The sequence below is a fragment of the Ovis canadensis genome, chromosome 19 (assembly GCF_042477335.2).
Source record: "Ovis canadensis isolate MfBH-ARS-UI-01 breed Bighorn chromosome 19, ARS-UI_OviCan_v2, whole genome shotgun sequence".
NCBI classification, from domain to species: Eukaryota; Metazoa; Chordata; class Mammalia; order Artiodactyla; family Bovidae; genus Ovis; species Ovis canadensis.
This window is the reverse complement of record NC_091263.1, coordinates 74,961,150-74,988,542: the sequence shown is the minus strand read 5'-3', so window position 1 is coordinate 74,988,542 and position 27,393 is coordinate 74,961,150. Positions and strand designations below refer to the sequence as shown.

The 27,393-nt window shown below is 63.7% G+C and overlaps 2 protein-coding genes across 4 annotated transcripts in view; one reads left to right on the top strand and one right to left on the bottom strand.

Annotated features, from left to right (window-relative positions):
- UROC1 (urocanate hydratase 1) overlaps positions 1-16,479 on the bottom strand; it is a 28,412-nt gene extending 11,933 nt beyond the window's left edge. Inside the window, exons 1-14 of one of the 3 annotated variants that reach the window (XR_011250939.1) lie at positions 16,247-16,434; positions 11,888-12,018; positions 11,529-11,622; positions 10,402-10,461; positions 10,016-10,144; positions 9,847-9,908; positions 8,529-8,595; positions 8,304-8,447; positions 7,519-7,607; positions 5,966-6,028; positions 5,527-5,706; positions 4,275-4,372; positions 4,053-4,125; positions 2,866-2,987 (exon numbers count right to left, since the gene is read on the bottom strand). Coding sequence is in view for 2 of the 3 variants with exons in the window: in XM_069562034.1 (XP_069418135.1) it covers positions 2,866-2,987; positions 4,053-4,125; positions 4,275-4,372; positions 5,527-5,706; positions 5,966-6,028; positions 7,519-7,607; positions 8,304-8,447; positions 8,529-8,595; positions 9,847-9,908; positions 10,016-10,144; positions 10,402-10,461; positions 11,529-11,622; positions 11,888-12,018; positions 16,247-16,372 (1,438 nt within the window). In the remaining variant the exon portion in view is untranslated. Of the gene's footprint in view, positions 1-2,865; positions 2,988-4,052; positions 4,126-4,274; positions 4,373-5,526; positions 5,707-5,965; positions 6,029-7,518; positions 7,608-8,303; positions 8,448-8,528; positions 8,596-9,846; positions 9,909-10,015; positions 10,145-10,401; positions 10,462-11,528; positions 11,623-11,887; positions 12,019-16,246 lie in introns of all 3 variants that reach the window. The other 2 variants (XM_069562034.1, XM_069562035.1) reach the window with 2 other exon arrangements.
- Positions 16,480-19,337: 2,858 nt separating this feature from the next.
- On the top strand, positions 19,338-26,758 carry CHST13 (carbohydrate sulfotransferase 13). The gene is made up of 3 exons (XM_069562041.1): positions 19,338-19,831; positions 24,567-24,649; positions 25,306-26,758. Exons 1-3 carry the CDS (start codon positions 19,735-19,737, stop codon positions 26,146-26,148), a joined length of 1,023 nt encoding a protein of 340 aa, XP_069418142.1. The 5' UTR covers positions 19,338-19,734; the 3' UTR covers positions 26,149-26,758.
- The last annotated feature ends 635 nt before the right edge of the window (positions 26,759-27,393 follow it).

Sequence of the window (27,393 nt, the reverse complement as noted above, 5' to 3'; positions counted from 1 at the left end):
TCGACTTCCGGCGATGGCAATGCCAGCAATCGAGTGAGTCAGGACCCGACCCGCAGCAAATATCTAAGGAGCATCTGCTGAGTGCCAGGCACCAGAGCCAAGACTATTGTGGGCTGAGAAGGAAACAAGTGCAGTTGAGACTGGGGTGAGGGGGTCGGGGGGACCAGAGGCCTCTCTGGGGAGACGACACTCAAAGCAAGTCCTAAGTGCTGAAGAGGAGCCAGCTACATGGAACTGAGGTAACAGCATTTTGCAGAGGGGGCAGCGAGTACAGAGGCTCTGAAGCTGACAGATGCTGGGCCTCTCGAGGTAGGACAGGCAGGCAGTTAAGAGTGGAGGGCTGAAGAGTGGCGGGCTGGAGAGGGGGGTCTGCCAAGGTGCTGTGGGAACAGACTGCTAAATCTGCAGGAATTCTGTGAGCCTGTGGTTTACAGATGTCTATGATGTTTCAGTCAAACTGAAAACATTGTGTTAAAAATGAAAGTAATGTTTCCACATCACTTAGTGACGTCCCAGCCCTGTACTAGGAGCTGTGCCCCGAGGTTTTCTGGCTGGTGGACAACCTGCTCCCACTTCACGTGGAGCCTCGCTTCCTTGAAATCACCCCTGGAGGGTGGTTACGATGGAAACGCCAGCAGTCGCCCGGCAGGTTGAGGGTCTGCAGCTGCACCAACATCCGGAAGCTGGAGGAGGCTCCGCCCAGATCACGATGGTGAGATCATGCACCTAGAGCCAGACGTCCTGGAATGCGAAGTCAAGTGGGCCTAAGGAAGTATCACTGTGAACAAAGCTAGTGGAGGTGACGGAATTCCAGTTGAGCTATTTCAAATCCTGAAAGATGATGCTGTGAAAGTGCTGCACTCAATATGCCAACACATTTGGAAAACTCAGCAGTGGCCACAGGACTGGAAAAGGTCAGTTTTCATTCCAATCCCAAAGAAAGGCAATGCCAAAGAATGCTCAAACTATCACACAATTGCACTCATCTCACATACTAGAAAGTAATGATCAAAATTCTCCAAGCCAGGCTTCAACAGTATGTGAACCATGTACTTCCAGATGTTCAAGGTGGATTTAGAAAAGCCAGAGGAACCAGAGATCAAATTGCCAACATCTGTTGGATCATCAAAAAAGCAAGGGAGTTCCAGAAAGAAAAACATCTACTTCTGCTTTATTGACTATGTCAAAGTCTTTGACTGTGTGGATTATAACCAACTGTGGAACATTCTTCAAGAAATGGGAATACCAGACCACCTTACCTGCCTCCTGAGAAATCTGTATGCAGGTCAAGAAGCAACAGTTAGAACCAGACATGGAACAACAGACTGGTTCAAAATTGGGCAAGGAGTGCATCAAGGCTATATATTGTCACCCTGCTTATTTAATTTATATGCAGAGTACATAATGAGAAACGCTTGGCTGGATGCAGCACAAGCTGAAATCAAGATTGCCGGGAGAAAAATCAGTAACCTCAGATATGCAGATGACACCACCCTTCTGGCAGAAAGTGAAGAACTAAAGAGCCTCTTGATGAAAGTGAAAGAGAAGAGTGAAAAAGTTGGCTTGAAACTCAACATTCAGAAAACGAAGACCATGGCATCCAGTTTCATCACTTCATGGGAAATGGGTGGGGAAACAGTGGAGACAGTGTCAGACTTTATTTTGGGAGGCTCCAAAATCACTGCAGATGGTGACTGCAGCCAAGAAATTAAAAGACGCTTGCTCCTTGGAAGAAAAGCTATGACCAACCTAGACAGCATATGAGAAAGCAGAGACATTACTTTGCCAACAAAGATCCGTCTAGTCAAAGCTATGGTTTTTTCAGTCATGTATGGATGTGAGAGTTGAACTATCAAGAAAGCTGAGCACCAAAGAATTGATGCTTTTGAATTGTGGTGTTTGAGAAGACTCTTGAGAGTCCCTTGGACTGCAAGGAGATCCAAACAGTCCATCTTAAAGGAAATAAGTCCTGAATGTTCATTGGAATGTTCATTGAATGTTCAGCTGAAGCTGAAACTCCAAACCTTTGGCTACCTGATGCGAAGAACTGACTCATTGGAAAAGACCTTGATGCTGGGAAAGATTGAAGGCGGGAGGAGAAGGAGACGACAGAGGATGAGATGGTTGGATGGCATCACTGACTCGATGGACATGAGTTTGAGCAAGCTCCTGGTGTTGGTGATGGACAGGGAAGCCTGGCATGCCGCAGTCAATGGGGTCACAGAGTTGGACGCAACTGAGCAACTGAACTGAACTGAGCTGCCTCAGCTTCCTCCGAAGCCAGTGGGGTGGTCCCGCCCACAAGATGGCCCCACCCACAAGGCGGCCCCGCCCATCAGGCGCTCCTCCTGGGTCCCCTGACCCTAAGCCCCTGCCACTGAGCCCACTCAACCCAGATGTGGGCGGCAGGGTGAAACTGGGCCCAGAGGATTTACAACAAGCTGCAAAGGCTGACCCACCAGCCCCAGAGAAGGCTGCCTGGGCCCAGGGAGAAGCCACAGAGCAACAGGGCAGGAGCTGTGACAAGCAGGCAGCCGGGGAGGTGCGGTAAAGTGAGTGCGCCCTCTTGCCCCGCCCACTACACAAGGAGGGTCTTCAGCTGGGCCGGGGCCACCCAGGGCGGGGCAGAGCCACGCTGTGTCCACAGACGGCCTGGGGCAGCTCTGACGTGGAGACAGCAGAGTGGCCTGGACACGCGGAGGCAGCAGCACAGGGCCGGCTACAGGGGGCCGAGCACCGTCGACAGGCAGCCCCTGAGAACGTGCCCTGTGCCCACGGTGCCAGGCGGGGACCCTGTGTCCAGGCTCCCAGCACTGCCAGCCAGGGGGCCAGCCACACGTCAGCATCTCCAACCGGCAGCCTCACCTCCGGCAGCAACAATCTCCTCCAACGCAGACGTGGCCAGCCGATCTGTGACCGCCAGGTCCTGGGGGTCCCCCGAGGTGCACACCCAGCGGAAGGGCCCAAAGCCCTGGGAGAAGATGTCCCTGAAAAGGCAGATGGCTCGTCACCTGGGGCTGGCCGGGCTGGGGCTGGGGTCGGCATGGTCCAAGGTCAGGGAGGCCGCAGATGCTCCAGAACTGACGGGGTGAAGGCATGAAGTGCATGAAGTGGGCATATGCGCAGGGGCCTGTGTCGTGAGTCGGAGCCTCTCAACCAGCACGTGCAGCGGTCCCCACCCTGCCTGCCCCCTCCATCACCACAGCGTCCCTCCCAGAGCTGCAGCTTCTCTGGCTGCAGGAGCAGGGAGCCGGGACACAGACAAGCAGAACTTCCTAAACCGAGGTTAGAGACAGCCCGAACACCAGGCAGCACCCGGGAGAACGCGCAATAAACAGAAACGGCCCCGTTTGCTGTGAGCCGGCCTTCGAGGGGGCTCCAGGCAGAGGGGCGCAGGCCTTCCCTAGGCTTCGTGCCCACCCAGCCTCTGCTGGGCTCCCTTCCGGTTGCCCCCTGGGGAATCACCCCCAGGCCTGTGGTCGTGGCCCCACTCTGGCCCTGTCCCCTCCCACGGTGAATCTGAGAAGGGTGCTGGCCTCTCTCACCACCCCCAGCCCCCGCTGGGGTCCCCTCTGCTGCAGACCCGGGGGCTTCCCGCCCTGCCCGGCTGCCCCAGCCCGGACTCCACCCTGTCCTCTCCCTGCAGCAGCTGCCCTGTCCCGGCGAGTTCAGGCCCCCGGTGGCCAGGAAGGCACAAGGGCTGCAGGGATCGGGCCCTCGGTCACCCGCTCAGGGCTGGGGCGCGCCTGGGGGATGCACAGCTCCTCGGCCACAGCGTGCAGGGCCTGGGGGGGTCAGCCCTGAGCACCCGTAGGTTGGGGTGTTCGCCGGAGGTGACTCAGGCATGGCCCCCATCCCCGTGCTCTCCCTGAGGCCCTCCACAGACTCTCACGTTTCCAGCTCCTCTCCCCCGGCCTGTTGGGGTGGAAACCCCATCACCCAGGCCGTGGCCACTTGGGATCAAGCATAGGTCTCAGCAGGCAGCCTGGGCAGTATGAGCAGGCTAAGGACCTGTGCGTATAAGGACAGACGCCGGGAGCGTCCCCACTCACCCCATGATGTGCTGGACGTAGGAAGGGTAGCGGAACTCTGTCCTGTTGGCGCCCGGCTTCCCCACGTCGGCCCCTGTGCACACAGACGGGGCCAGAATCACCTGGAGAGACCGAGGCCCGGCGAGGCAGAGGCATGCCAGGGCCCTTCCTGCTGGCCGCATTGACGGGATGGCCGGGCCTGCCGCGAGGCGAGTGTGTCCACGCCCCTCCTGCCTCTCTCACCGGCTCTCTGGGCCTCCAGGAGGAAGGCGTTGCCGTAGTCCCAAAAGAAGAAGTGCTCCCGGGCCAGCCTGTTGATGGCTGACACGTGCCTCCGCAGGCTGCAAAGGAGCAGTCAGCAGTCAGCGCCAGCGAGAGCACCACAGCTCGCTGACACCGGCCCTTCGGACTCTGCTTGCTTCGGACTCCTCCCCATAGGACTCCTCCCCACCTGACTCCACCCTTTCAGACTCCTCCCCTCAGACTCCTCCCCATCGGACCCCCTCCCCTTCTGATTCCACCTCTCCTGACTCCTCCCCTCCTGACTCCACCCCTTATGACTCCTCCCCTCCTGACTCCACCCCTTATGACTCCTCCCCTCTGGTCTCCACCCCATCAGACTCCTCCTCTGACTCCTCCCCTCCTGACTCCTCCCCTCCTGACTCCACCCTTTCAGACTCCTCCCCTTCAGACTCCTCCCCATCGGACCCCCTCCCCTTCTGACTCCACCTCTCCTGACTCCTCCCCTCCTGACTCCACCCCATCTGACTCCTCCTCTCCTGACTCCACCCTTTCAGACTCCTCCCCTCCTGACTCCACCCCCTTCTGACTCCTCCCCTCCTGACTCTATCGCTTCTGACTCCTCCCCTCCTGACTCTGCTTGCTACGGACTCCACCCCATCGGACCCCCTCCCCTTCTGACTCCACCTCTCCTGACTCCTCCCCTCGTGACTGCACCCCATTGGACTCCTCCCCTTCTGACTCCACTCCTCCTGACCCCACCTGACTCCTCCCCTGCTGACCCCGCCCCTGCCTGCTCCACCTCCAGTGCCTCCCACTGGGAAGCCCCCCACCCCTGGGGTTCCTCAGAGCCTCTCCCCGTTCACGGGAGACACAGCAGGCAGTCACTCAGCTAGTGCCTACAGGTCCCAGCCAGCCAGGCGCGGGGGCCCGGGCTCCGTGCTGAACAAGCAGTGACCTCTTCTGGAAGCGCCCCAGGCTGCCCCCTACCAGCATCTGCTTAGAGGCCGTAGGTGCTGCAGCTGCCCCAGTGCTTTGCAAATGTCACCTCAGCCTGTCCCCAGTATCCCCATGGAATAGTACCCTCATGACCCTGACAGAGGCGGGGACACAGGAGCAGAGAGATTAAGGGTCTGGCACAGGCCACACAGCTGGCTGTGGGAGAACCAGGCGGAGGCCGGGGCCACCCCGTCCACAGCCCCAGCAGGCCGTGTGCGCCCCCACCCCTTGTGCGGGCAGCCCCGGCCCGCCTCACCTCTCCTGGACCAGGCCTTTGAAGGCAGTGGGGTCAGAGGCCATGAGGCTCTGGGCCTCTGCGAAGCTCAGCTGCACAGGGTAGTAGCCACCGTTGAACGGGTTGTGGCAGGACGTCTGGTCGGAGCCCAGGTCCACCAGGAGTTCCCCCGTCGTGTCCAGTTCATGGACCAGGCGCTCCCTGCGGGGAGACGACCGGTCAGGCCGGGTAGTGCCAGCACCCGAGCTCAGGGTCCAGCCAGGAGGGCACACGGTGTGCCCGGTCACAGGCTCCGTAGCCAGGCCTGAGGCTCATCCTGCACCCCCTGGCGGGGGTTGGGGGGGGTCTGCTGCGAGCTGTGCCAGGATCAGGGCCGCGACAGCCAGGAGCCCCGGGCCAGTAACGGGGCCGCGGCCAAGGGCTCACCGGGGGCCCTCAAGGTGGCCAGCCCCCCACTCACCAGAGGTCCACCACGTTGCCATGGTAACCGAGGCTGAGCACCTCCCTCCTCTTCCTTGCTTCCCTGCAAGCGGCAGGACAGGCGGCCCCGTCACACCTGCCCAGGGCAACACCCCAACACCCCGCACCCTGGTGCCCAGCTGGCGAGGACGCAGAGGCCTGGGGGGCGCCCACAGCACCGTGTGAGTGTAGGGCTGGGGACCTACGAGGCCCCCAGCCGAGGGGCACAGCGGACCGGGGGCCCCTCACTGAGGACTGGCTGACAGAGGAGCTGCCCCCCCGCCTCCCCCAGGCCTGGAATTCCATCCGGAGCATTCGGGCCCTTGCTTCTGGGGCTCTGACAGGGATCTTGGTAGAAGTCGCTCAAGGCGATCCTCAAGTTGCAGACGGTTTGAGAGATGATTCTAACCCTGATTTGGAAAAACTACAGCATGTCTGGGGAACAGGAGACCTGAAATCATCAAAGCGGCTGCGGAATCGGTTGTTATTCTGATTTGGACTTCTGTGTGTGCTTCTGTGCGGCTGCGGGAGTTAACCGTTGTGTGAGTGAGACGACAAAATTCAGAGATGACAGAAACGTCACAGTGGTTGGACGTGTGTGAGTGTGTGTGTGTCCATGAGCATGAGAGTGTGGCGTGTGTGTGTGCGTGTGCGAGTGTGTGTGCGAGTGTGTGTGCGAGTGTGGTGTGTGTGGCGTGTGTGTGCGAGTGTGTGCGTGTGCAAGTGTGGCACGTGTGCATGTGTGCGAGTGTGGCGTGTGCGTGTGCAAGTGTGGCGTGTGCGTGTGTGCACGTGTGTGCACGTGTGTGCGAGTGTGTCCGTGTGCACCTGTGTTCCAGATGCACCCACAGGGTCAGAGCCAGACCAGGTTAAGACCCTCTCTGCCACACGAGGAGTTTAGAATTTCTCCAGTAATTAATGCAAGGTTTTCAGCAAGTTTTCAAAGATCTGTGTCAAAAGAGTCTCCAGTCTCAGTAACAGGAGCATCTCTTAAACTCTGTGTTTCTGGACAGTGTCCCCTAAGCCCCCTTGCGCCCCTGGGCAGCTCCAATCACAGCAGGTGACGCCCTCTGTGCCGAGGAGAACTCCCCACACAAGAGGGGCTCAGCTCTGCAGAGCAGTCAGTTGAGAGAATGCTTCAAAGACAGCATCTGAGGAGCGGCCTCCCGGTGGCCCTGCCTGTCCCCATGGAGAAATCTCAGCAGATGGCATGCAGCTGGGAAGGGTCCCGGGACCCCGCACCAGCCTTGGCCCCCCTGGGGAGGAGCCGCGGGTCCGGATGGATCCTGTGGAGATTCAGCAGCTTCGAGCAGCACCTCCTGTGTGCCAGGCTGTGGGCTGGACACTGAGGCACAGAAGGGAGAAACCCAAAACACAGTCTTTGCCAAACTGTGGCTGAGCTGGGGGGTCACCCACAGGACGACGGATGTCTGTGAGGCTGCGTGTGTGGGCGGCGTGGACACACCCGGGCCACTCCACATTCCCAGGAGCCAACAGTGAGAAGCAGAAATCGAGGGTTCCCAGCCCACTCTCCCCCGGCACCAGGCGTCACACCTGAGTCTTCCGATACAGTGGTCCAAGCTGTCAGTCACTTCCATCAGCCAGCCTTGCCTGTGGCGTTTCATGAGCGCCGCGCCATCCACCTGGGACCACGGGGCAGGGGTGAAGATCACCCCCTTCCCGACAGGGCGGGGCGGACCCTACGAGCTGCTGTCAGCTGCCTCCCGCCTCCAAGTCAGCAAACCCTGATTTCACTCAGGGAGACGCTCTGCTCCCAGCTAATCCCAACTGCCCTCTCACGCCTTCCCTCCACCCTTGTAGATGACAACATCCACGTGAGCCCATCCTGACCAACGTGGTAAAACAAGTTTCTAAAGCATTATTTTCCTGCTAGCGTCAGCCATAGCTGGCATTTCCCCTTCTGTCTGCCTTGAATATAGACGAGGTGGCTGGAGCTGGGGAAGCCACTTTGTATCCAGGAGGGAAGCTCAAGAGACCCTATAGATGTTGGCCCTCATCCACTCTTCCCCCTAACCCGACAGCTCTGTCCAGATGCGGCGGGGTGTGTGTGTGGGGTCTCTGCTCACTTATTCACAGGTTTACTATCTCCTGGCTGGACCCCAGGGCCCCAAGGCAAGGGAGGCTGGGTCCTGGGAGCGTGCGTCCTGGGAGCGTGGCTCCGGGCCTGGCAGTGATGGGCACTTGGAAGGCAGGTGTGTCTGCTGCTGTGGGGACCCACACTGGGATGGGAGGATTTGGGAGGGCAGAGGCAAGAGCAGGCAGGGTGAGAGCAGCCGGGGGGCTCTCGATGGGGTGGGGGGCTGCTCCTGCGGGCTCACCTCTGCGATCACACCGATGCACCCCACGATGACAGCAGCTTTGGCCTGAGCCCCACTCATGCCGCCCAGCCCGGAGGTGACAAAGACCTTGCCCGCCAGGTCCTGGAGCCCTAGGTAGCGCCGCCCCGCGTTCAGCACAGTGAGCTGTGGGGGGAGAGGGAGGAGTCACCACCACGCTCGCTCATCCCACCCCCCAGTCCCACGGCCCCGCAGCCTGCCACTCACCACCGTGCCATGGACGATGCCCTGGGGGCCGATGTAGCAGTAACTGCCTGCCGTCATCTGGCCGTACCTGCCCGCATACGCAGGGGCGTGAGCTGGAGTGGCGCCTCCCTGCCCCACTCCCTGGGGTCTAAGGAGCTCTGTCGCCCCCACGTGCTTCGTGCTTAAACAACAAAAGGAGGCACTTCCCTGCTGGTCCCTGCCAAGGCGGGGGCGTGGGTCTGATCCCAGGCCCAGAAGGATCCCACGTGACTCAGGGCAGGTGAGTCCACAAGCCTCAGCTCCCGAAGCCACCACCCAGGCCCGCGTGCCCCGGAGCTGCCGCAGCGAGCAATCCCTGCTCGAGGCACCGGAGGAAGCCCGCACACACGCGCAGCCAGACATGAGCTCATTAATTAGGCAAAACAGACGCCTGTAGGAAAGGCCAGTCCCCTAGTTTCCGGCAGAGTCGGGGCACAGCGCTCGAGAGGTCGCTGTTGTTTACACAAAGGGCCCATTCTGACGACCAGGCCAATGGGGACCTCTCCACACATCAGCTCCCGCAGTGAGCCCCGTTGCGGGCTGCAGGAGCCCCTCTCTCTGCCAGTCAGCAGCTGGTTCGGCGGGCCACAGAACAGGAGCCCCCTGCCTGCTGGGCGCTCTAGGCTAGATCATGGGAGGAGGCGCCCACGTGTGCCAGGCGGTGGCTGTTCAGCATCGGCGTCAGCGGCCACGTGGCGGGAGAAGAGAGTGTCTGCGCTCCCCGAGGACTGCGAGGACCCGGTCCACCTGCCCCCAGCAGCCTCCCCAGTCCCTTCTCTCCTCTGGATTGAGGGCGGATCCTGGAGCTCACACATCCAGACTCCGAGCCAATCCCAGAACTTGGGCCAAGCACAGGGCCTCCGGGAACCTCCACTTCCTCTTCTGATAAATGGCGCATGGGTTACCCTTGCGGTACAAGCTTGCGGGAATAGAACAATTATGCCAACACGATACACACCCACCAGGGAGGCAGGCAGAGCCCGCCACGGGGCGCGCTCCCCTGGGGTCCCATCCACTCAGGCAATGTCCCATCCATTCTCACACAGCTCAGGGGCCAGAGCCATCACCACGCCCCCTGTGCAGCCAGGACCTGAGTCCTTGCAAAAAGTAGGATTCAAATTGCACGTCTGCTCACTCACACATGTATAAAAATCGCAGGGACATCCACGAAAATGAGCAGGAAACGTGTAAATACGGAATCGTGCTATAGCGTTTTGATGGTGAGGGTGTTTCGGAGCTGAGGCCACGATTGCTGCTCTGCCTTAACCAGAGGGCCTGGCTATGAACCGACAGTACTCACATGGTAACCCCCATGGCAAAGAGCTTCTCGTAGTCTGTCCTGGAGGAGTAGTTGGGAATGACCTGCAAGAGAGGGGCGGGCGGAGGGCTGGGGGCCGCGCCGTGGCTTTCGGGGGTGACAGCTCGGCGGGCAGGTGGTGGCTGGGCCTCCCTGCAGCCCCGGGACCCACCATCCCATTGGTGATGACCAGCCTGGGGGCCTCGGGGCTGCTGGGGAAAAGGCCAAGCGGGTGTCCGCTGTACATGGCCAGCGTCTGCTCCTCCGTCATTTGGGCCAAGTAGGACATTGTCAGCCAGAACTGCAGGAGAACAAGGCACGGGGTGGTGAGGGGCGTCCCCACACTGGCCCAAGTCCCCCACGAGGCCCCCGACTCCCCTCCAGTGGCCCCACCACAGGACCTCTGGCCTCTGGGCTCTCGGGCATCAGGGAGGCAGAGCCCGAGCCCCAGAGCCAGTCTGCAAGGCGCTTCCAGGCCAGAGGCCGGGGCGGAGGTAGGTGGTGGACAGGCCTGTGGTGCCCACCCCCCCGCCTGCCCACACAGTCCGGGGTCCATACCTGCGCCCAGTTGCTGAACACTTGCCCGTTTCCTCCGTAGGTCACGAGCTCCTGAGGAAACTGTAGACGATGCGGGGCCACTTGAGATGGGGGTGTGGGGAAGGAGGCCCCCAGCTTGGCAGGGTTCAGGGGTCATGGCCGCCTGCCAAGTGGCTGATGGCCCTTGGAGGAGGAGTTGGGGGCTGGGGGGGTGACCCGGTCAGGGCTCAGCAGAGCGCTCACATCCTGGGACCCTCCTGCTCTCCAGCAAACTCTCAGGTCCCCCTGAAGGCTGTCCTCTCTTGCAGAGGCCGCTGCAGAACGGGCTGGCGCGCAAGGATGCCGGCACAGGCACGTGTGGCCAGACCTGCGTGGACCAGCACGGCCAGAGGCCTGCTCTGTCAGCAGCCTCTGCGCCTGGAGCCACGGCCCACAGGGCAAGCTCTAGGCAGGACACCCACCGCTGGTTTCGAGGACTTGGTAGGGAAAGAACGCTACGAGACACCTTGCTTTTATACTGATTACACGTCGTGGTGTTTCGAATGTACTGCAGCCAACCACAGCGTTCAGTCTGTTCCCTTCCAGTTCTCACGTGGCTACCCACTCCCGTGTTCTGGCCTGGAGAATTTTAGGGACAGAGGAGCCTGGCAGGCTGCAGTCCAGGGGGTCGCAGACAGTCGGACACGACTGAGTGACTAAGCACGCACGCATCAGACGTACAGTGACACCTTCTGACGCCAAGGCTGGTGTCGTGGTGCTGATGCTGTCGTAACGACCAAAGAGGGGTGCCCGGGAGACGGCGAGGCGCCCGGGGGACGCGAGGAGCCCTCCCCGCTCTGGCTTTGCAGCTTCCCTCGGGGCTTCCCTCATAGCTCAGCTGGTAAAGAATCTGCCTGCAATGCAGGAGACCCAGGCTCGATTCCTGGGTCGGGAAGATCCCCTGGAGAAGGAAAAGGCTACCCACTCCAGTGCTCTGGCCTGGAGACTGTATAGTCCATGGGTCGCGAAGAGTTGGACACGACTGAGCGACTTGCGTACACCCCGAATCCGCCACTGCCTCCAAGCAGAACGCTTGCCATGAGTGAGCTGGGTGTGTCTCGCACGCCGACCTCCCACTGCCGACCCCGCCCGCACGCCCGGGCTGTTACCTGTGCCACGGCTGGGTCCAGGTTGTTCATGATCATGAGCATGATGGCTGCAGCCGCCCTCGTCCGGCAGGGATATTGCTCCACCGGGTAGGCCCTGCAAGGGGTCTAGCTGCCAGGCCAGTCGAGGGGCAGGCGCCTGGAATGTCGGGTCCTGCCTCGTCGCGGCCCGGCCCCTGGCCCTGCCGGTGTGGACGGCCAGCCCTGGCATCACCAGAAGGAGCCACCCCTTGGAGCTGCCACCAGCAGGAGGTGCTCTGGGCCAGCCCCTCCACACCACCAGACAGGCCGCAGCCTGGAGGAGGCACACTCCACAGCAAGGTCTGTGCTCCAGGGGGACAGGCCCAGCCCGCGGCACTCACCTCATCTCCAGGTCGGGGCAGAAGCGGTACATGTAGACGTGGCCGTAGAGCCGCAGCTCCTGGGCGAACTCGGGGGCCAGCACCTCCTGGACGTCCGGGGGGAAGTAGCGGAGGGCGTTCTTCAGCGCCAGCTGGCAGGGCGGTGCGGGGGGAGGCGGTGAGGGCGGCAGGGTGTGCAGGCTCCAGGCCGAGCTCTGCCCTCCAGATGTGCCCCTGCTCCACTCAGGAGGCCCAGGGCCCAGCCCCGAGACTGCCCAGCTCGCACCCCAGGCCATTCCCCGTCACCTCCTGCAGGAAGCCTTCCCTGATTGCCCTCCAGCTCTCTGTTGGCAGCCTTCCAGTCCCTCCCTCTGTGTGCTCACCGGGCACCAGGCCGCTTGAGCCCCAGCAAGGGCCAGAGAGGGACATGGCCTGTGGCCTGGGCTACAGTGGGAGGTGCTGCTTGCCTTCCCTGGGGGCCCCTCCCCGGGCTGAGCGTCTCCACATGCTCCAGAGTGGGTTTGTTCCCTTGCTTCTTAGTCTCCCCTGGGCTCAAGGAGGGCAGGGGTCCCGCCAGACGCCCCTCCCCTGCTCTCTCCCTCCCAGTACCCGGCAGAGGCCTGCAGGCGGGGGAGTGGGGTGACACCCGGGTGTCAGGGATGGACACTGAGGCCATGCATTCAACCAGCCAACAATGCACAACAAACTCCTTTAGGGAGTGCGATAAGGAGCTGGTGTGAACGTATTCATCGAACACATCTACCGAGGGGGCAGGGAGCTCGAGCCTCGGACAAGACTCTGACCAGAATGGTGGAGGCGACAGGAGAGGAGCCTGAGGCACCAGCTCGTGGGCAGGGCAGAGGGCCTCCCCAGAGACAGACAGCCAGGCCAGCCAGAGCCAGGTGCCCGTGGGGCTGAGGACAGAGGCCCGGGGTGGGGACAGCCTGCCCTGTGCGCCCAAAGTCTAGCACCGCACATCAAGCATGCCCCTGGGGGCCGAGGGGTGCGTGGGAAGGGTGGGGGAAAGATGATTCTGGAAGAAGTCGAGGGCGAGAAGGGCAGCGAGGAAACCCCAGCTCAGGAGTGAGGGGAACTTGAAAGGTTTGCATGGCGAGTCCCTGGGCGACTTCAACGTGGAATAAAGGCACATGGCTCCTGCTCTCCGGGGAAAGGCGATCAGAAACGTGTGTGTCTCCCTCGCAAAAGGTGGCTGGGAATCTGCCCGCGGGGTCTCCCAGGCTCACCCAGGGGTCGGGCGCCTCGGGTGGGCTCGGGTGGGCCCACCGCAGTGTCTCTGAGTCCAGCTTGTGGCCTGTTCCCGGAGCCACTGCTGGCCCAACGCTCTAGGGAGGGAGCCATGCACGACAGGAGGGCCCCGAGGAGGAACGTGCAAGCTACACGCAGCGACGGGGTGACAGGGTGGGAGGGGCACGGGGGGCACGGAGGGGGGGCGGCACGGGAGGGCACGCGGCAGGAAGCTGCAGGCTCAGGCTCAAGGGCAGGCGGGGCCCAGCATGAGCTGGAGGTCAAGCCCTTCAAGGCCATGTCTGGCCCATGACACAGAGACGGCGTGTTTCTTTTTAAATCAGTGAACAGCCTATAATCAGAGCTTGCAAGCGAAAACAAACATTGACAGAGGAGTTTCAAAAGCAACACGTCACAGGCGCACAGGCACCCTCCCTGGTGGGGGGCTTGATCTTACTACATGGGCCCGAGCACGTCCCGCCGGCCGCTGGCTTCTTCTGCTTCGTTTCCTAACGATCTGATAGGCTGGGCCTGTCTGAGCCCCCACACCCCTGGAGCCCAGCCCCATGGGGTCCTCACCAGAACAGGGCCGAAGTGAGGCCAGACCCGCCAGGTCCAGACTGTGAGTCAGGCTCTTCCTGGCGGGGCGGGGGAGCCTCTCCAGAGACTGTGCCTCGGGGCCCAGACCCCTGCACCCCAGTCTGTCCCTGCGGGTCCCCGACCCGCACACACACCCCTCTGAGCTGCACCTCCTCTTTCAGAAGACAAGCAGGAGGCACCACCTCACAGGGCTGACTCGGGACCCGGCCGAGTGGACGTGGGCAGCACCCGGCACGCAGGCGCTGCCCAGGGCCAGTGGCCGGAATGACCACCTCCACGCTTACAGCTTCCATGCAGGGTGTCTGTCCCCCCAGCTCCACGTGGGCCTCGCTCTCTGTGGGCAGCGGGCCGGGCAGCAGGCCATGCAGCAGGCTAGCCCTGCCCAACACAGTGCCCAGGGGTGGCATTCAGCCTCTCTGTGACCAGGCCGGGCCTGGCTTCCCAGGTCCTCACCCAGCTTGGGCCTACACAGGGCTCGTCCACCCCAGTTTGCTCTGCCCAGGACCGTCTCCACGTGGTCACTCATGACCTCCAGAATAGCCTCCCGCTCAGATTCCCCAGTCTGGGAACCTTGCCCCTGGCACCAAGACCAGCTCCTCCAAGAAGCCTTTCTACGTTTCTTCTGCCCACTGAGCTCTTTCAGGGCACTGGTTCGGCACACACCCCTGTTCATCCACTCAGCAGACGACTCTGGCGTCACTGAAGACCCAGAAGTGAGCCCCACTGGGCCCTGCTCTCCAGAAGCTGCGGGCGGTGTCTCTGCAGTGGTGGGAGGTCTTCGGACCTGGGGTGTGAGGTCCCGCACAGCCCCCTGAGGGTGGGGTGTGGTTCGGGGAGAGGTCACCAAGAGCAGCTGCATGGGGGCGGGGGATGCCAGGGACGATTCTAACGGATGTGAGAGGACTCCCCCTCCGCACCACAGCCGAGCACACTCTGCAGGCGAACAGCAGTCTACCTACAGAAGCTCCCGTACTCAGGCCCCTGATGCGGAGACCTGAGTCCCGGGGGAAGACCCTGATGCTGGGCAAGGCTGCAGGCGTGAGGAGGGGACGACAGCGGATGAGATGGCTGGACGGCATCGCCAGCTCAAGGGACATGAGTTTGAGTAAAGTCCGGGAGTTGGTGATGGACAGGGAGGCCTGGCGTGCTGTGGTCCATCGCAAAGAGTCGGACACGACTGAGCAACTCAACAACTAGTACTCTCCAGAGAACTAAGAGGGGAGCGTGTTTCCATTCATCCAAACCATGAACTCCAACCACAACCCCACACTGATGAAGATCAGCCTGCGCGGACAGCTCCCACTTAGAGATTCAAGAAGGACGCACACAACTTCCGCGCACCAGGATGTGTCTGGAAGGAGACGCCACGAATCGCAGAATGTTACAGCGTGCGACTTGCGTGTCTCTTATAACTACCTTTAAAGGCTGATGTTGAATTCAAAGGGCCATTTAAATAAAGCAGAAAAGCGGCCCCAGGAAAGCATGACGGTTGTGGCCGAGGACGCCGTGCCAGGTTTGGGATGGTCCAGGAGAGCCCCAGGGGTCCTCCCGCAGGCATTCCCCCTGGGGACTGAATGTGTGTTTCCTCCAGGGCCCTCCTCTCCCCTCACCCCACTGGCGGCCCTCCGTTCGGTCCCACTGGGGCACTGTCGACCAGAGTCCCCCCAGACCCCGGCCACAGGCTGAAGGTTCGGGCCCACGAGACACCCTCACTTCAGCCCTCGATCACACACCCCAGTCGTCACCGGTGCTCGTGAACAACCAGTGAGAACTGGGGGTCCCAGCCCCTCGGGTTTGTAATCTGTTAGTGCTGCCCCTAGAGCTCAGGACACTCTCTCCGTGGGTTTTGTACTGAAAGGATGTGACAAAGGGTGAGCTGATGGGCAGGAACCGGGGTTGGGGGGAGCTCCGAGGTGTGCCCCTCACCCCAGCACCCGCTCCGTTTCACGGACCCGGACGGTCGGACCCTGGGGAGCGGCCTTGCAAGGACCCATTCCCTGGTTCCCTGGCCTCCACCCCTCTCGGGAGGCTGCGGGTGGGGCCGAAAGGCCCAGCGTGCAATCAGGGTCTGGGCCCGGTGACTAGCCCCGCCAGGAGCCCCCACCACCCAGGGAACTGAAGCCGATTTAGGAGCTCGGTGTCAAAGACCGGGTCAAAGAGCAAACACCAGCGGGAAGGAGGAGGTGCAGGGATCCACCTACCCATTCCTCCCCGGTCCCCAGGCCAGCGGGTGCTCCCGGGAGGAGCGGGCAGCAGGCCCCCTGGGCCCTGGGGGCCCAAGGTTGAGGTGATGGCGCCCACCCGTGACCTAGAGCCTCAGGGACCCTCGGTCAGTGGGGGCCAGAGGCCGACACCCCCCGGGCAGCCGGGAGGAGGGAGGCGGGTGCGGTGGAGGCTGACGTGGGGGACTGCAGCATGCCAGGCCTCAGTGGGTGCCCCCAGGGCCAGGCTGGCAGGCAGCAGCTGGTGGGCAAAGCCCTCCCGAACCTCCCAGAGGGCAAGCAGTCCTGCGGGGCGGGGGGCCCAGCCTCTCACCTGCTCCTCACGGGGGCTGAGGCCGGGGGTCCTGACTGGGGCGTGGGGCACCCCGGCCCGCCGGCCCCGGTTCTCCGGGAGGGGTCGCAGGGGCAGGCCAGAGCACAGCGCTTGGAGGCTGCACATGGCTGGCGGAGGCTGGGGCAGAGGGCCGCTGTGTGCTGGGGCCGCGGAGAGACCGGGCGTCCTGTCCGGCGGGGCGGGACCCTCGGGCCGCGGGCCCACCCCTTCCGGCCCTCTCTGGGCCCCGGGCCAGGGTGAGGGTCGGGGTCAGGGCAGCGCTGACCGGAGGGCAGGGTCCGGGGTGAGGCAGGCTTCGAGCCGGGGATGCCGGGGGAGGGTCCGTGTGTCCCCTCCGCAGTGTGCTGGCCCGCGGGGAGTTTTCTGGGACACACCATGGGGAGAGGGGTCTCTGGGTTGGGTCTGCCCCACGGTCTCGGGGGGCGGCCTCATCATCAGGGGCGATGTGTGCCAGTGAGGGGGGCCCGTGACCGGGGTACCGAGTGCGGCCGCCCCATTTCCCTCCTTCCCGCCTGGTGAGTGACACGCTGGCCGGAGCCCACGCGGTGGCAGTATTGCCCCTCGGGGGTGCAGGCCTCCCCGGCTCTCAGGAGACCCTGTCGCCACCTCTGGGGGAAGGGGTGCCCCACGGGGGTGCAGGCCTCCCCGGCTCTCAGGAGACCCCGTCGCCACCTCTGGGGCAGGGGGTGCCCGTTAGCTCCCTCCAGCTCCGGGTGGGGCCCAGGGCCACTCTCAGAGCTGGGAAGATGCGCCCTAGAGCCCCAGTGACCCCAGGTAGAGGGTGGGCAGCAGCCCTGGGTGTGGACCCAGCTCGGCTGCCGACCAGCCCGCGGCCTTGGGCGCCGTCCCAACGCACACACAGCGTGTGAGCACCCACGCCCGGCGCGTCTGCAGGATGCTGGCGCCTCCCGCTGTTTGCGCCCGGGGACACCGGCGTCAGCTGAACGCCCTGCCCCTGCGGCCAGCCTGCGGGGCTCAGTGTCCATCGTGTGGGGGTGCAGGTCGAGCTCCGCGGGGTGCGGGGCCTGCCCACGGCCACAGCTAGTCTAGTGGAGCCGCCGTCGGCCTCAACGTTGGCCCAGAGGACTCTGGGGCTTTCACACTGTGCTCCACGGACAGACCAAGTAAAAAATGCGGAAGTGACAAGGCGCCAAGCAAGGCCGCAGGCCCTCAGCGTGCCTCCGGGCCTGAGCCCCTGGCCCTGGCGCTGGATGAAGTCCGTCCTCTTCGGGATCGAGTGCCCGCGCTGGATTCTCTCCCAGGCCCAAGCCTGTCCGGGCCAGCCTCTATTCCTTGCCCCTCGCGACCGGCACCGAGAGCCCAGCCCTGCCCGCCTGGCACCGTCACCCAGGCCACGCTGGGCCCCCGTCTCTGCCAGGCAAGAGCTCACGCCCGGGGCCATCAGCCCCTCCCCTGCGTCCCTTCCTCCCCGCTTCCACTCTCCTGCCCGGGGGCCTTCTCTGCGCACCCTGACCGCTGATCCGTCCACTTTCAACACAGGGCCTGCACCCCGAGGCCACCCGGCTCCTGACCGTGCACAGCCTCCCTCCGGGCCCCACCCCCTCCCTGCCCGCCGTGGTCCCCCGGGAGGCCCAGCGTGGCCACGAGAGGCTGGGAGCAGGGACGCCCTGCCTGCCCCTCCGGCTTCTGCCTTCGGGGTCTTCTCGATGGCTGTCTACTGCGGACTCATCTCAGCACCGGGCGCCTCCCTATGCGCCCCTGTTGTCTTCACAGCCACTGACGAGCTGCAATGGTCGTGCCCGCTCGCTCCTTCTCCCGTGCCCACCCCAGCCCTGGGCATGTGGGCCCTTCCACCCCAAGACCCAGTGCGGCCCTGGGGGCCTCCTGGACGTTCCTGGACTGGGCGGGCAGAGATGGTGTTCTAGACGTGGCCACCAGGTGGCAGCACAGGGACCAGGACGCCTGCCTAAGGGTGCCTGCGGCTGGGACTGCAGAGAACCCAGGTCCTCACGCAGATAGTAGGGGAGGTTCGGAACCAGCTGCGCAAGTGGATGACCCGGAATCTGGGTCCCAGGCCCAGGGCAGCAGCAGCCCTGCCTTCAGGCTATTCTGAGGTGAGCTGGACGCTCCCCAAGGCCCTCTGTCCCGGGCCTCGGGAAAGTCACAACACAGCGCCCCTGCTCTGTCCTGGGCTGTTTCTTGCCCTCTGCTCTTTGAGACCCAGGATAGAATCTGGAGCCCTGTCTTTAAGGCAGCAGAACCATTATTTACTTAATATTGTCCTTTAAATAGATTTGCACGTAACGGGAAGGAACTTTTATGTCCCCACCCTGACAGAAGCCAGAGCCACCTGCCAGACACTAACAGGAGTAACGTATTAACCACCAGGGTCGAGTCCGCAGCCGGCACTGGCTGAGTGCCAGGTGCCATGCCGAGCGTCTGCTGGGTCTCGTTCGGTCCCCACCGCACGGTGAAGTGGGCCCTAGTGCGATCCCACTGCGCGAGGGAGCTGGGCGCAGAGGGCTAGGCAGCTCTCCTGACCGCACACAGCAGGTTAAGTAGAAGCCGGCAGGGCTGGAAGCAGTTGAGATGCACCCCTTTCCCACACACTCATGCTGCTCAGGGTTGGTTCACGCACACACACCCAGATCTGCACACGCTGTGGGCAGCTGGAGCCTGGGGTCTGGAGTGTCTCCCAGCCCCCTGGGGTGCTGCACAAGTGCATTTTCAAGGCAGGATTCACTCTCACCAGCCTGCACTCAAGAGTCTTCAGCGAGCTGAGTGCTCCCTTGGGGTCTGCAGCAGTTGTGGGGAGGAGGCAAAGAACAGGAGTCCTGATGTCCAGAGGCGGAAGGAGACCCCCGTCTCAGCCTCGCCCCCGGTCTGGCTGCCTCCTGCAAGCCAGAACCTGGAGACCCGGGTGGAGAGCAAGGCTGAAGGGTGGGCTCCGGTGTGGGAGAGGCCCTCTTGGCCTGATCCTGGGGCTGGGGGCGTCAGCGAGGGTCTCGTACTGGCGGCTTCACGCAGCAAAGGAGCAAAGGGGACATCCGGCCCCGACCCACTGTGATGAGGCTGCTCGGTGTCAGCGGAGGAGGGCGCCCGGGCGAGCGGAAGGAAGCGGGCGAAACCTTGACGGCAACAGGGCTTCTCCGCCGGTCTCCACCCTTCGCGCCCTGGGCGGCTGCTCACTGCCCCGCTGGACGGAGTAGGGGCCGGGCAGACTGGACTAGTCCACCCCCCACCCCAGCCCCGGCCCGCCTCCAGACAGCAAAGCCCTCGCATCCCCGCGCTTCGGGGGTGGAGTGGTGTACAGGCCGCCGGGAGGGTCCCGGGTCCGGATCCAAGCGCGGCCCTGGTGCGCGGATCCTGGGCGGCCCTGGGTTTCGGGTTCGGTCTGAGCAAGAGCCCGTGGGCGGGTCCAGGGGCGGGACGGAGGTCGCGCCCCGGGTCCCACTCCAGCGCGGGCCCCATTGGGCCCGGCCGAGCGCGGCGCGCTCCGGGCAAGCATGGCGAGGCGCTGCTGGCGGCGGCGAGCGCTGGCGGCCGCGTGTCTGGGCGCCGCGCTCCTGCTCCTGGGCGCCGCGCCCCGCGCCCTGCGCCCGGGTGAGTGCCTGCCGCGGCGGGTGGGGGGGGGGCGGCACGCGACCGGGTGGGGGCGCCTTTGGTCTCCTCTCGGGCTAGGGCACGGGGGAGGCGCGGGGAGGGGGCGCTCAGAAAGACTCAAAGCTGCGCCCGCGTCCCGGGTCCTCGCAAGGGCTCGCGATGCGGTCTCCCAAGGCCGGGAGGGGGACGGTCCGGAGCTCCCAGCCTCTGTCCAGGGACCAGGTGAGCGGTGGGCCGAGGAGGGCATTAGGCCACCCGGGTCTTTTGCCTCCTTCGCCTGGTCCCACTTCGCGCCTGGAAGCTCCCCCCTCCCCAGTGTCCACAGCCGCGGGTGGGACGCTCCGGTCCAGGTGGGTCCCTCTTGGCACCGCACTTTGCACCAGGAAGGACTCGTCCGGAGCACCCTCCTCAGGGTCGGGTGTGGGAAACAGGCAGCCCGCTGTGCCAGCCGTGCGGAGTGCCTGCTCCAGCATGTGCTGCGACTTGACTCACTCCAGAGGCCGAGGGGCCGTGGGCCGCTGACCCGCGGGCTGCAGAGGCCCCGGAGGTCTGGAGGTGCCCAGGCAGAGGCCTGTCCTGACCTTGCCTTTTCCGGGTGTGAGTGTGTGTGTGGCAGTGTGTGTGCATATGAGCAGCGGTGGAGGCCAGGAAGGAAGGTAGGTTGAGGTCCACTCATGAGTGGCCTTGTGTGGCAGGCTAGGAATTGGGGTGCTCTCCACATGGCCCAGAAGGGCTACCAGTCTTTAATACTACCAACTCACTGGAGAAGACCCTGATGCTAGGAAAGATTGAAGGTGGGAGGAGAAGGGGACGACAGAGGATGAGATGGTTGGACGGCATCATTGACTCAATGGACAGAAGTTTGAGCAAACTCTGGGAGATGGTGAAGGACAGGGAAGCCTGGTGTGCTGCAGTCCATGGGGTCACAAAGGGTCGGACACGACTGAGCGACTGAACAGTAACCCGGATGCCAGGCGAGGTCCCGGGGTTACAGGAAAACAGGGCGGTCCCTCCTCGCTGAGCCGACTCCCCCTGGGGCACACAGACAGCTGCCACGTGAATCAGATGGCCTCAGTAGCAACGAGTGCCCTGAATAAACGAACAGCAGTCTGGCCACTGGAGAGGCCCCCTTTCTGGAGGGATGTTTGAGTTGAGATCCGAACAAGAAGTCTTAGCCCGGAAGAGGAGAGGTTTCTGGAGAAGCAGCCCAGGCAGAGGGCACCGGTGTTCGCAGAGCGGCAGGACAGCAGTGAGGCTGGTGCTGAGCGAGGGGGCGGGGGACCCGGGCAGGCCCTGGAGGGAGCGGGACTCACTGGCGGCCAGCAGGAGGCCGTGGCCTGGGCTCTGCCAGCTCCTGGTGCCCGAGGCGGGAGTGAAGTCTGACCGTCCCGCGCAGAGCGATCCACCCAATCAGGGCTCTGTGCCGGGGGCTGCGGAGCTCAGGGTGGAGAGGTCACGACTCTTCCAAGAGAAAAAGGCAGAATCGATTTTTCCTTCTGAAGGGTTTGACCCCTGGAGGGCCTGCAGGTCAGCGGGGGGTGCTGACCCGGCCGGGCTGTGCTGCTCGGACGGCCTGCTCTTGCAACACTGGCCTGGCTGGAACTTATTAACCAGAAAACTGTGTGGTAACCTCTGCTCCCCAGGCTGGGGGTCACCCAGCACAGCGTCCTGCAGGGCCAGCCCCGAGGAGCCCAGTGTGGCTGCACCGGGCCTGTCCTTAGGGTGGGCTTGCTTTTGGCTGCCCATGGGGCATGCTGCCCCCAGCCCCTGGTGCTGTGAGGGCGGGCAGGATGGTGTGCGGGCACAGTGGGTCCAGGAGGCCTCAGCAGCCAAGGACATGCTCTCACCGGGGCCTGGCGCCAAGCCGCTCCTGGCCCCTTGCTTGCTGGGAGGCCTCAACATGTTTCTTTGCCTCTTTGAGCCTCAGTTTTCCCATCTGTCAAATGGGAGAACAGTAGTTCCGACCCCTGGGGGCACGGTGTCAGTGAGCAGAGCAGGGGCGCCGTGCGTTCCTGCCTGCTCCCCAGTCTCCCGGCCACTCCTGTGCTGACCGGGACATGCCAGCCCACGTGCAGCGGGCCTGGGAGGCCGGGGCTGGCCCACTGGGCACCCCCAGATTGCGGGCAGCTCCTCCCTCGGCCTGCCAGCCCTTCACACCCAGCTGGTTCGCTCTGAGCTACTCCAGACTGCTTTCCCGCGTGTCTGTTTCCCCTTCTCCCAGCCTCCATCCCTGCCCTCCGGGGAAGCTCTGTCTCTGACACCACTCAGTCCCTCCCTCCTCCTCGCCTCCTCTCTCTCCCTCTCTCTCTAACCTCCTGCTATTTTTGTTTCCTTTGTCAAAGCAGAGCCCGCTTGTGGTTTTGCCCAAGTGGCTGCCCTGGGCTGGCCCAGTCTGCTCCCTGGCCCTCTGCTGGGAGGCCTGGGACCTGGAGGCTCGGGGAGGGACTCGGGGGCTGAGGACACAGGCGGGGGACTGGGGCGAGGGGGCAGGAGGCTGCAGGAAGCCCCATGGGGCCCTTTGGGGACCGCCCTACCCTCAGAGCCCCGGCCTCCCGCTGTGGGGGGCTTGGGGGGGCTGGACCCACGGACCTTTCATCCTCCTCCACGCCGGCCTGCCCGCCCACCGGATCAGGGTTCTGCTCCTGCACTGAAGGGGTGGAGCCGGGCAGGGGCGGCCCAGCCCCATAATCACTGCCCCGGCTCTTGGGGGCTGGTGTGGGACCCGCTTTCCCTCGGGCTTCGGTCTGGGTGGGAAAGGAGAGGCTCCACCCAAGAGCTGCTGCTTCCAATAGGCTGGGTGTTTCTGAGCCGTGGGCCTTGGGTAGAGGCGGCCTGGTTTGTTGCTCTGCCTGCCCCCCCGGGGGGCACCAGCCTTGCTCCGTCCCCACTCAGGGCCTCTAACCTCACCGGAAAGAGGTGAGGCAGAGCCCTCCTCCCAGGGCTGTGGGGGCGCCCGGCTAGCATGGGGCCAGCAGGTCCTGGGGCCTCCCTGCCAGCGGGCGGCCAGAGGAGGGTGGCTTGTCTTGCGGGTCACTGATGATCCCGAGGACACAGGCAGGCCCTGTGGGCCTCACCCCTCCAAAAGCCCTGGTCACAGCCGAGCCTGGCCCTTATTCTGGGGACACTGGAGTGGGCAGGGGCCCTTGGGCTGCCAGAGGTGCACACGGGAGGGGTCTGCAGGCCCGGCAAGGCTGGTCTCCCTCTCACTGACTTCTTCCTTTAACCAAGTCCCCCAGGCAGTGCTCAGCAGTGCTCAGGGGGCTCCCAGGCCTCAGCAGCCTGGACTGTCAGCGTGCAGACCACGGGCCCCACCCAGGGGGCCAGAACCTCTGGACGTGGGCCAGGCCACCCGCGTTTCAGCAGGCCCCGTGCCCGCTCAAGTTTGGGAACCACTGCCTGTGGTCAGTCTGCCAACGCAGCAGTTCACCAAACTGTTCAAGTTCGCTTGTTTGCCAAAGATTTGTCTTCAGGAAAACTCTTGAATCCTGGCAGCATTTTAAGACTCCTCATTTTGTTGAAAGCCAAGGATCATTGAAAGCTTCCTTTTTCTTATGAATTTATTATTTCCTAACGTGATTCTGAATTATTAAAGATATCCTTGTGAATATTGCATATCCCTATGAATCCGACACTTTATTAACAGCCATTGAGCGCATTTAAATGGACGCTCCTCAGTCACATGCAGTGCTCGCAGCTACGTTGTTTCTATGACAGTCAGACTGTTAGGCGCTCAGCCGTGTCCGACTCTCTGTGACCCCATGGATGTAGCCCGCCAGGCTCCTCTGTCCACGGGATTCTCCAGGCAAGAGTACTGGAGTGGGCTGCCATTCATTGTCCAGGGGACCTTCCCGATCCAACCATCAAACCTGGATCTCCTCAACTGTAGATTCTTTACCGTCTGAGCCGCCGGGGAAGCCCTCTTTCTATAAGGTCCAGTACTAACATCACCTCTTTCATTTCCATTTTTTTGTAATTCGACTCTTCATTCTTTTTTTCTTGATCAGTCTAACCAAAGACTTGACAATTTGGGTGATATTTTTAAAGGCATTAAAACCTGTTATATCTTATTGGTAAGTAGAATCATATCTAAGACAAATACGAGGCTGTGGCAGTTTGGAGAAGACTGAGGGATACAGTGCTGAGATAGAGAGCGTCCCCACACCTGGACGCTGCCAGTGAACCCTGAATGTACTGGGAGGCGGGACACACCCCAGCAGGAGGGGGAGGAGCCCCGGCAGGCGTCCCCAGAGGCCACTTGACCTGGTCACCTGCGCTGCCACCCAACCCGGCAGCTTGGCGGTGCGACCCCCGCTGCCACCGGCCCCCGCTGTCGCCAGCCCCAGCTGCTGCCGACCCCTGCTGCTGCCTGCCCTCCAGGGAGGGGAGAGGCTGGCCCAGCCTCCCCACTGGGCCCTCACCCTCAGGCTGCATGGCCGTGGCTGGCAGAGGCAGGGTGTTTGGTGGAGGCAAGTGGTGCTGGGTGGTCAGGGCCTTCCTAGAGGGCGGTGGTTTCCCCTTTTCCCATTGTTTGCTCCCGCCCAAGCCCCCTGCAGCTCTGGAGGGCAGGCTCCCTGCCCTGGTGACAGGGACCTGGTCTGTCAGTGACCCCCGAGGCAGGCGGGACGTGGGGGCACTGAGGCCCAGCGGTGGATGCAGTGTGCCCAGGCGAGTCGGCCAAGCCCCTAGGGCCACGGCCAGTCTGGTGCCACGGCGAACGCCTCTCCCTTGCCCCCAGTGTTCCAGAGCAACGCCGTGGGCACTAGCTGGTTTAGTGGGAAGAGGAGGAGCCCCTTGCAGACGCTCTACGACCTGGACCAGGTAGGCGGACCCCTCCCCGTGCTGCCTCCAGCCGCAGCGGCCGTAGCCCGCGTGGACCTGCTGTCCAGGGGCTGCGGCCGCCTCCGGCTCTGGCCAGGGAGCGAAGGCCGGGCCGTTGCGGGGCGAACGCTGGGGGCAGGCGGAGAGACCTGGGGGCGTCCAGGTGTGGACTATGCTGGGCTCTGTGCTGCAGCGTTCCGCGTGGGGGACATAATGAGCAGTGGGCTGCGTGCCACCCACAGCAGGAGGGACGCGAAGGGAAGCCCCAGGCTCAGTGCCGCTGGGACGGGGAGATGGGCCGGGCATGCCGCCCCCCACCCCCAGGCCTGAGGGGCCATATGCTGTCCCCAGTGTGCGCCAACTGAGCCCACAGGCCCAGCTCACACACGCCCCTGAAGGCGCCCTCAGCACTACTGAGCACCTGCCGGCTCGGGCCCTGCTCGATCAGCGCAGGAGCCTCACCTGGACCTCTGCCCTTGTGGTGCTGATGGAAGGGGCCTGGTGTAGGCGGAGACCCTCCCTGGGGCGGGGCGGAGCGGTGGGCGTGGGGGCGGCAGTAAGGACCTGCGCGCGATCAGCCGCATCCTCCCCGCCCCTCGGCCGGGGTGGGCTCACGGCAGCTCACCCGGGCTCCCTCCGTGGCCCTGGCCCCGCAGGGCCCGCGCTCCGCCTTGGCCGAGGTGCACCGGCAGCGGCGAGAGCTGCTGCGCCGCGCCTGCGGCCGCCACAGCCGGCGGCAGCGTCTGCTGCGGCCCGAGGACCTGCGGCACGTGCTGGTGGACGACGCGCGCGGCCTGCTCTACTGCTACGTGCCCAAGGTGGCCTGCACCAACTGGAAGCGCGTGCTGCTGGCGCTGAGCGGCCGCGGCCCCGGGGACCCGCGCGCCATCCCCGCGCCCGACGCGCACGCGCCCGGCCGCCTGCCCTCGCTGGCTGACTTCAGCCCGGCCGAGGTCAACCGGCGTCTGCGCACCTACCTGGCCTTCCTCTTCGTACGCGAGCCCTTCGAGCGCCTGGCCTCGGCCTACCGCAACAAGCTGCAGCGGCCCTGGGGCGCCGCCTTCCAGCGCCGCTTCGGCACCGACATCGTGCGGCGCCTGCGACCGCGCCCGAGCCCAGACGCGCTGGCCCGCGGCCACGACGTGCACTTCGCCGAGTTCCTGGCCTACCTGCTGGACCCGCGCACGCGCCGCGACGGGCCCCTGAACGAGCACTGGGAGCGCGCCCACGCGCTCTGCCACCCGTGCAGCCTGCGCTACGACGTGGTGGGCAAGTTCGAGACGCTGGCTGAGGACGCGGCCTTCGTGCTGGGCCTCGCGGGCGCGCCCGGCCTGCGCTTCCCGGAGCCGCCCCCGGGGGCCCGGGCCGCCGCGCGCGACCGGGCCGAGCGCCTCTTCCGCGACATCAGCCCCTTCTACCAGCGGCGCCTCTTCGGCCTCTACAAAATGGACTTCCTGCTCTTCAACTACTCCGTCCCCTCCTACCTGCGGCTGCGCTAGCCGGCGGTCGGGGTGCACGCCGAGACGGCCCTGTCCTCGCCCCGCCGGGCGGACGGCGTCCTGGCGCACAGCCCGCCTCACCTCCAGGGGCTGGACCCCTGCGTGCCTGATGCCGGCCTCGTCGAAGCACCCTGGCTGGCGGGTGCGTCCCCAGGACCCCGGAGGACGGAATAGTAGGTTTCTAGCTTGCGAGCGTCTGTGTTTCGTCGTCTGTCCTGAGCCTAACCATAGCACAAGACTAGAATGCTGGCTCTGCGCTGGCCTCCGAGCCCCCCGGGGCCCTCCCCATCTCACCTGCCCTGGTCACTGCGGCCCCGCCAAGGAGAGACGCCCACCCCCGCCCGCCCCACGCCCAGACCTAGGACCGGACAGGCCTTGTCTCGGCCTCAGTGGGCGGTGACCGGCCACCTGGGCACCCTGAGGACCCCACCACGTGGTGCACCCGGCGGGGGAGGGGGGCCTGTTCTGGCTCCTTCTTGGCCTCAGTCCAGCCAGGTGCTCGGTGGTCCACCATCAGCAGAGCCCAGTAGGCAATATAGGAGCAGACTAGACCGGACCATGGTGAGCAGGGGCTCATGGCTTGAAATGAATGCGTTGTTACTTTGTGAAATATGGGTTTGTGTCTCCTTTTGGCACTTGTTCTGGGGTCTGAGGTGGTCTGGTCTTGAGCCTGGATCACCTTCCCAGCAGGGCACAGGTGTCAGAGGCTGGGGGGGACCGGAGTAAGGAGCGCAGACACCCTGGGGGGTTGCCATGTGCTGGCTCGAGGGGGGGCAGTGATACTGCGGAAAACCTGTCCTTTCACTCTGCCTGGGCCAAGCGCTAAAGCCACACCAGCTCAGCCAAGCCCTGTGCCTGGGGCCGCCGCCGCCCTGGTGTGCGTGCTTTTCTACCCAAGTTGTGACAGGCGTGTCCACTGCAGCACACAGGCGTGCCCCCCTACGTACGCGCACACACACCGCTTCCTAACGCACACAGGTGGCACCAGCATTTTAGACTCTGCTGAGCTGTAAGCCCTGCCTGAGCACCCTTCCTAGACTGTCTCAGTCAGGGTGGAAAGACTGCCCCTTCCTGCCCCTCCTCCGGGCGCAGCCGTGGCAAAAAGGCGCCCCTAATGAGACTAGGTGGTCCGCCTTCACGCGCGCTCCCCTGAAGCAGGACTCCAGAGTATCGCCACCCGGGTATCCCAGATGCCTGAGCGTATTTGGGGGTCAACGCGAGGAAATGACGCTCACACTGTAGAGC

Bases quoted from the DNA above. Each gene is read 5' to 3' on its own strand.
- CHST13 (XM_069562041.1), top strand. From the start codon at position 19,735: ATGGCGAGGCGCTGCTGGCGGCGGCGAGCGCTGGCGGCCGCGTGTCTG. The intron at 19,832-24,566 runs GTGAGTGCCTGC...CCTTGCCCCCAG, and splicing joins GCCCCGCGCCCTGCGCCCGG to TGTTCCAGAGCAACGCCGTG. The intron at 24,650-25,305 runs GTAGGCGGACCC...CTGGCCCCGCAG, and splicing joins CGCTCTACGACCTGGACCAG to GGCCCGCGCTCCGCCTTGGC.